General features: G+C 39.4%; 1 protein-coding gene across 1 annotated transcript; it reads left to right on the forward strand.

Annotated features, from left to right (window-relative positions):
• The first annotated feature begins 414 nt into the window (after positions 1-414).
• Positions 415-3,648, forward strand: LOC103521414 (phospholipase A1 member A-like). Its single transcript, XM_008486525.3, has 5 exons — positions 415-801; positions 1,713-1,851; positions 2,305-2,453; positions 2,958-3,203; positions 3,446-3,648. Exons 1-5 carry the CDS (start codon positions 759-761, stop codon positions 3,646-3,648), a joined length of 780 nt encoding a protein of 259 aa, XP_008484747.1. The 5' UTR covers positions 415-758.
• The last annotated feature ends 4,016 nt before the right edge of the window (positions 3,649-7,664 follow it).

Genomic DNA, 7,664 nt, shown 5'->3' on the forward strand with positions numbered 1-7,664 from the left:
AAACAGATGAGGTTCGTTTTCGGACCAGTTCGTGTTTTAGGCGCTATTGATCGACCATTGCGTAGCCGTAGACCAACGTACGTACGACATAGACTTAAAACCTAAAAATTGTAAACAGGCCTAGTAGTAGGTCCCAAGCAATGTACTTATTTGTTAGTCTTCGTAAGACTGGAATACTTCAAGTCTGATCCAATGTCACCGCAGCCTTACGAGTAGGAACTGGGATATTTATTTTGTATTTATCTTGGCTATCCCCACTGAATATTGATAAGACTCATATCATTAACCTACAGACGGTGTAGTAGCTTCACCATGCCATGGTTTTAGTTTGGTTCATCATTTATGTAACCATAATCACTCGTTACAGTCGTCACTGTAAGTCAGTTGGTTTCTTATCTTTGGATAGTACACCGATCAAATTTTGTGTAAATAACGTCGTTACCTATTTTAAAGCAATTGAGATACGTACTCGTACATACTATTAGAAAGTTCGAAATTGGAATATCCAGATTTTTGTGAAAAGTTCTGAAGTTGAAAAATATATTTCATGTACCCATTCTTTCGACCTACATACCTAGATACTTCAAGACACTTCCTTACTAACTTTGAATCAATGATAAGAAAATCAGACAGTGGCGTGTAATGTGCCTTTTGACTATTCAGTACATCTTGGATAAACAGAAGATAACCAAAATTAATTTTACCTACCTAGATGCCTAAATTGACTTTTTCATAACTAATTATTGTGATTATTAAACATGTTATTTGGATACATAACACTTCTGGTGGCATGCTTTTATGGTAATAGGTGAAGAAAATGAAGAAGAAGAAAAAGAAGAAGAAGAAGAAGAAGAAGAAGAAGAAGAAGAAGAAGAAGAAGAAGAAGAATTGAATTGAATTGAAAATTATTCCATTTATTTTTTATAAATTTATGTACATAAAATAAACACCTCCTAAGATAAAGAATACCTTCTGAGGAGATGGTTTTTTTTCCTCTTTCTTTCATTTACTTTAACTCCTAATAACAGAATATATTTTATACATAGTAAATAGAATATAGTAGCCTAGCAGTAGGTATACATTATTACCGATTTGATGGGTGAGTATAGATATAGGTAGGTAAAAGATAATCCATACTAAGTAGGGACCAAGAATAGTAGGTCTGACCTTTTGTTTCATAAACTCCCTGGTGAAATTAATATGTAATTACGCGTAGGTGAAAATGGTAAGGTATCTGGGTGGGTGAGAAGAAAAGAGTTTACACTTTATAACCGTTAACATTAAATTATTAAAGGCTCTAGCTGGGAAATTGAGGGGAGAAAGAGGAAGCTATGCTCTTTTTGGGTACGTATTTAAATGGGAATAAATTCGCTCCCTCATGTTTACTAGGTGAGCGCCTTGACCACTTTGCCACCAAAACAGATAAGATATGAGGCCAGCCACTCACTATCAGGTAGACCTGACAGGTACACCTGATCACATCAGCTGATTAGGCATACCTGACACCTGATGAGCACATACTATCAGATAGTCCTGAAAGGTACGGCTGAAAAGGTCAATCTGATAGTGAGTGGCTAGCCTAACACCCCAAGGTATCTTTCACACCGTCAAAGTGGGCAGCATTGAGGAGAAAAGAACCATCCATAAGGGAATAATTGCCTTTTGGATGATTCTTTCCGGGTAATGCAGTCCAATTGCGATTATTGTTTCAGGTGTTTCCAGTCAAAGGATTCTAGAGGCGTTAACTCTGGGTAACAATAATCCAAATGTAACGCGAGATGATTGTGTGTGGAAGCGAGAGCGAGTGTGTCCCGATCCCGATATAACGTTTCATCTGTACACCAACCATGGGTGAGAAACAGAGAAAATTCTTTATAAAAATATCTTCTGTCTCTCATTATAAGGGAGATGTTTTAATACATGGGTTTCTGTGGGTAAATACCATAGAATATGCGTTGGCAGTCAGGGTGTTGAAGTTGAAAATTCAATCTCCTTGACGAAAGTGCCACAAACAGGAATAAAAAAAATACGACTAATGTTAGATTGTAGGTAAGTACAAATTCACTACATGTTGGTATGTAGGAAGGTAGAAGTACATACCTGTACGAGTAGTAGGTACCTACCTATCTTTCTACTTGTTGAGGTAACTTCAGTTGAGTCTGGTAATGAAGTACAGAAGTACCTACATAGTTACATACCTCGTTTAGAATCATGCCAAAATTGAATCGTCATTGTGAATGTCAACACAGTAGAGATTAACTGTGAGTAGTTGATTCATACATATGTCTTCATTCTCAATTCCAGTGGCAAAGTTCAGAGTGAAGAAGTGAACACACGATATCCTGCTTGGATTCACAGTAGTGCCTACGACAATACCAAACCTAGTGTCATACTCATTCACGGATATGCCGGAGTTAGAAGCGACTATATGCCCGTGGCAGTGCTCCGAGATGGTAAGGTATTCCTAGCGGGTATAGGGTGATCATAAAATATGGGTCGTGGACAGGGCCGGGGATAACTCCAAAGGTGGGTGGGGCAGGGGTTTGACCCTTGTTGACTTGAACCTCAACGTGTTGGTGATGCTGCTGTTGAGGCTCTGGTTGATGTTGTGGCTGTGGGGTAGAAGTAGAACCTAACAGTGTAAGAAAATCAATGATGAATTGGAAACAATAGTGAAGGATGTACTCTGCTTCACCTTTAACACAAATAATAAATTCCTGCCTCGGTGGCGTAGGGTTCAAGAAGCTCGCCTGGTAAACAGGAGGACGTAGGTTTGATCCCAGCCTAGGCATGAAATTTTATCCTCATTTATTTGAAAATCAGACCACATATTAATGGAGCTCTAAGGGTTAGGTGGTAGAGAACGCCTCCGGCGTTAACCTCGCCTAGTGGTTACCTTCCACTCAAGAGTCTATTATTATGTACCTATTATAAATAATTAATGCTTGTTTCGACAGCCTACCTGAAGAGCGGTCAGCACAACGTATTCCTAGTGGATTGGAGTCCCCTAGCGGCCGTTCCATGTTATGCCTCAGCTGTTCACAACATGCGGTCCGTCGCCCGATGCACGGCCCACTTCATGGAGTTTCTCAGAATGTCAGGGGTACCCACTGACCAGACGACCTGCGTAGGACATAGTTTGGGCGCCCATGTGTGTGGTATCACGTCCAACTTTCTCATCTTCCGAATGAGCAAAATTATAGGTGAGACGATGTTTTATTCCCCCAAAGGGTTCAGCCTTTTGCCAAAACAGGGAAGAAGTAACAACATTGTAATTATGTCTTCTTCTTCTTCTTCTTCTTGGGGGGGGGGGGGCTGTACTGTACGTCAGACTCCGAAAAAATGGGGTCGATGGGGCCCGGCCCCCCGGTACATCACTGTTTGGGCCGTCGGACCCCTCCTCGACAAAATCCTGGATACGGCCCTGATGTGAACCTATTTCCAGGTCTCGATCCTGCTCGACCATTGATCAGGAATAACCTGAAAGCCCGTCTGGATCCAGGGGATGCCATTATTGTTCAAGTTCTCCACACTAGCAGCACGTTCGGGGATCCCAAGAGAATGGGCACAGTGGATGTGTGTGTCAATGGGGGCAGATCTCAGCCATTCTGTGCTGAGGCTAAAAGTAAGAAACGGGAAATTATTTAAGAGGTTTGACAGAGGGAACTATAAGTGCTAAGGTCTTATCATCCCGAAATCGAAGAGAGAAGGAAGACAGGATAAGAGAAAACCAGCCGTTCCGAGAACGAATATTATCCCATCAGGAAAAATCCACCTTGGGTGGGAATCGAACCGAAGACAGGATAAGAGAAAACCAGCCGTTCCGAGAACGAATATTATCCCATCAGGAAAAATCCACCTTGGGTGGGGAATCGAACATCCACTAATTGTTTTATAATTACACTTTACAATGGCAAGCATAATCTGTAGAGCTAGATGTCTTTCCATGAAAGATTTTCTACTTAACAATGTTGTATGGAGGGACATATTATTATTGGCACCCGAGAGAAAAAATGCTCTGCGATTTTTGTTTTCAAAACTTAAGTTCATTTGAAATTATTCAAACTACATTTATTTGTTAAATAAATAGTTTTCTTTCTCTCTTTTCTGTCTTCTTCATAATTTAAAGGAAAAAAAGAAGAAAAAAACTATTAAAATTTCCAAAAAAAACTTGATGTTTTATCCTATGTGTAAAAAAAATAAAAAAATATGTTAGCAGAAAGTAAATAATTTCTACATCTCCTGAAGTGTTTTGTTTGTACGCAGACTTTATATTATTTCAGACTGATTTGTTACTCAGAGCGGTGGAGTAATAGCCGGTGACATGACACTATCAAGTTAAACTCTGTCTCTTGAATTTAAGGAATCTGATTGGCTGAAAATTTTGAAATCAACCAATCAGATCGCTAAATCCAAGAGTTAAACTTAAGCCAAATTCAAACTCTGTTCCTGGCCCCAGCCAATAGCTTAGCCCATTCGTGATTGAATGCCAGATATTTATGCCAGAATGCCAGATATTTCATAGCGAGACGTGGTGGGTTCATGTGGCATGTGTAGCTATAACACCTACTGAGATTTCATTTGTATGCAGGGACATCCTGGTATGTACGATGCCAGAATGCCAGATATTTCGTAGCGAGACGTGGTGGGTTCATGTGGCATGTGTGGCTATAACACCTACTGAGATTTCATTTGTATGCAGGGACATCCTGGTATGTACGTGACATGACACATCCTAGAATATTGTCAATGTTTCGTAGCAATCCGTTCTGGTGAACTATTTAGAAATTAGAAAGTTTCGAGGTGTGAGGGGTCTAGAAAATGAAACTAGAACCAACACCTACATGGCATGTATGTTTGTGGTATTATTTCAATCGTATTTGTAAACCGAATGTAAACAAGTATACTTTGTAAGTAGGTATTCAGACCTAGGATCCTGAGCCAGACTGATGCAGGTGCCTGATTCAAACCTAGGATCAAAAAGTTCTTTATACCCAAATTCCAAAACTGAAATGGCGCCTGTACTAAACTATGTATAGGATATTATACGCGTTGTAGGTACATAAAGAGCCCACTCCGAGGCTTAGGTGTACGGGCAAACATTGTTTGCCGCAAACAGCCCTAAAGGTCGGGTGAAGCTTGAATACGAAGCTACGAATTCTGTAGGTAACTGGTAGAGTGTAGTTCGAGAAACACCTATTGTACTTAGAAGAGAAATTTTATTTAAATCAAGTAAGTCAGTAGGTATATTGGATACAAATAAAAAAGTCCACCGCTTACAAGGCAGACGCTCTACCAACTAATCAAACTAGGCTGGTGTATACATTTTTGATAACATTTAAACCTCGAATTTTCAAGCTTAGCTAAATAAGCAGGAGGTTCCAGGCTCCGTTGTGGACACACTGGTGCGAAGGTCAATGGTCTCGGTGACGGTCCATGGTCGTCGTTGTGGACACGCGCTAAGTATTACGAAAGGAACATTCTTTATCCTGGACCATGTTTGCCTATGCGTCTCATTTCATACGATTAACCAACTTCAGTGGTGCAGTTGTAACGCGTTGGACTTTGGATCTGGAGGTTGGTGGTTCGAGTTCAAGTCAAGTCATAAAATTTATCTAGGTGTAATAATCAGGGAACGATATTTGTGACAAGCATTTAAATATGCTTAACACAATTAAAAGTTCCTTCCTTCCTCATTTCAGACGATCGCGAAATTTTCAAGCTTAGCTAAATAAGCAGGAGGTTCCAGGCTCCGTTGTGGACACACTGGTGCGAGGGTCAATGGTCTCGGTGGGGGTCCATGGTCGCCGTTGTGGACACTCGCTAAGTATTACGAAAGGAACATTCTTTATCCTGGACCATGTTTGCCTATGCGTCTCATTTCCAAGGCCAATAAATGGATGGGTGACTTAAAGGGAGAACGGGCTCTAGTCTTGATTTTAAATCATTAAATGACAGTAAAATCAAAAATCAAATCAATAACAATAATAAACTGAATATTAAAACAAATAGGTACATAGGTACTGATTTTCTCCACGATCGAAGATACTACGGGCTAAAAAATTTCCGGAGGGACGGGCCCAGCTTGTTCCCCCTCATCACATGCGTACTGTTTATGCTATCCTGTTCTTATGTTCGTATTCTCTCTTCGATTTTGGGACGATAAGACCTCCGTTGTTACAAGTCTCTCTATCAACACCTTGATTTTAAATCATTACATGATAGTAAAATCAAAAATCAAATCAATAATAATAATAAACTGAATATTCAACAAATTAGGTAGGTACATAGGTACTGATTTTCTTTAACCACGATCGAATAAACTACGGGCTAAAAAATTCCCGGAGGGACGGGCCCAGCTTATTCCCCCTCATCACATGCATACTGTTTATGCTATCCTGTTCTTATTTTCTCTTCGATTTTGGGACGATAAGACCTCCTTTGCTACAAGTCTTTCTATCAACACTCTTTAAAAAATATTCATATTATTAGGTACTTTGAATTTGAAATGTTATAGAGTAGGCTTATATATTAATCATTGCTATCTCGATGTCTTTCCTTTTTGATCATCTCGATGTTAAAAACTAATTATTGTTTAAAACATTTTTTATTTTAATTTATTAAAACATCAAGAAACGTTAAAAAAAAAAAAAAAATGTTTAGCATACTTACGTACTTAAATTCTTGTCACAAATATCGTTCCCTAATTATTTTACACCTAAGTAGATAAATTTTAGAATTGACTTGAACTCGAACCACCAACCTCCAGATCCAAAGTCCAACGCGTTACCCACTGCAACATCAACACCCTTTAAAAAATATTCATATTATTAGGTACTTTGAAATGTTATAGAGTAGGCTAATAATAATCATTGCTATGTCTTTTTTGATCATCTCGATGTTAAAAACTAATTATTGTTTAAAACATCAATAAACGATTAAAAAAAAAATCTTCACTAGGAAGGGATTTTTAATTGTGTTTAGCATACGTACCTAAATGCTCGTCACAAATATCGTTCCCTAATTATTACACCTAGATAAATTTTAGAATTGACTTGAACTCGAACCACCAACCTCCAGATCCCAAAGTCCAACGCGTTACCCACTGCACCACTAAGGTTGGTAAAATATCCACTACATATCTAGGAATCTAGGTACTGTACCTTTTTCCAGATGACCACTACAAATGACTTCTCCTACATTATCCGACTGGACCAGTTGTCCACTCCGACAATATATGAAGACGATACCTTGCCGCAGACATATTGTCACGTGGTGGAGCAAGATGGATCACCTCAGGGGTACGGGAAGATCCGTGTTCAGGGCGAGGGCATGGAATCCTGGGCGGAATTCTTGGGAAATAACGGGTGTTTGCGAAGGTAAAAAAATACAAGTTTGTTGTGTTACCTATACACCTAGGTACACACATGGCCTTACCGTGTTGTATTATACACCTAGGTAGGTATATTGTACACACATGACCTTACCGCTTAGAGTGTAAATAAATAAATAAAAATCTAGGTACACAGCATAGGCAGTGCGCCAGGCCAAGTTCCGGCCTCAGCACGCAGTTAGTCGAAATCGAAACATCCCGCCGTTTTTTTGCCCCTGTTTAAGCTGCTTTACTGTTCAATATATTACTATTGAGCTTATGTTAAATAAGA

This window comes from Diaphorina citri, unplaced genomic scaffold (assembly GCF_000475195.1).
Source record: "Diaphorina citri unplaced genomic scaffold, Diaci psyllid genome assembly version 1.1 scaffold5200, whole genome shotgun sequence".
Taxonomy (NCBI): Eukaryota; Metazoa; Arthropoda; class Insecta; order Hemiptera; family Psyllidae; genus Diaphorina; species Diaphorina citri.

What these genes read in the sequence shown, in the direction of transcription:
- LOC103521414 (XM_008486525.3), top strand. Translation starts at nt 759, where the DNA reads ATGTTATTTGGATACATAACACTTCTGGTGGCATGCTTTTATG. An exon ending in TCTGGTGGCATGCTTTTATG is followed by an intron (nt 802 to 1,712) that starts GTAATAGGTGAA and finishes TTATTGTTTCAG; the next exon opens with GTGTTTCCAGTCAAAGGATT. An exon ending in CCGAATGAGCAAAATTATAG is followed by an intron (nt 3,204 to 3,445) that starts GTGAGACGATGT and finishes ACCTATTTCCAG; the next exon opens with GTCTCGATCCTGCTCGACCA.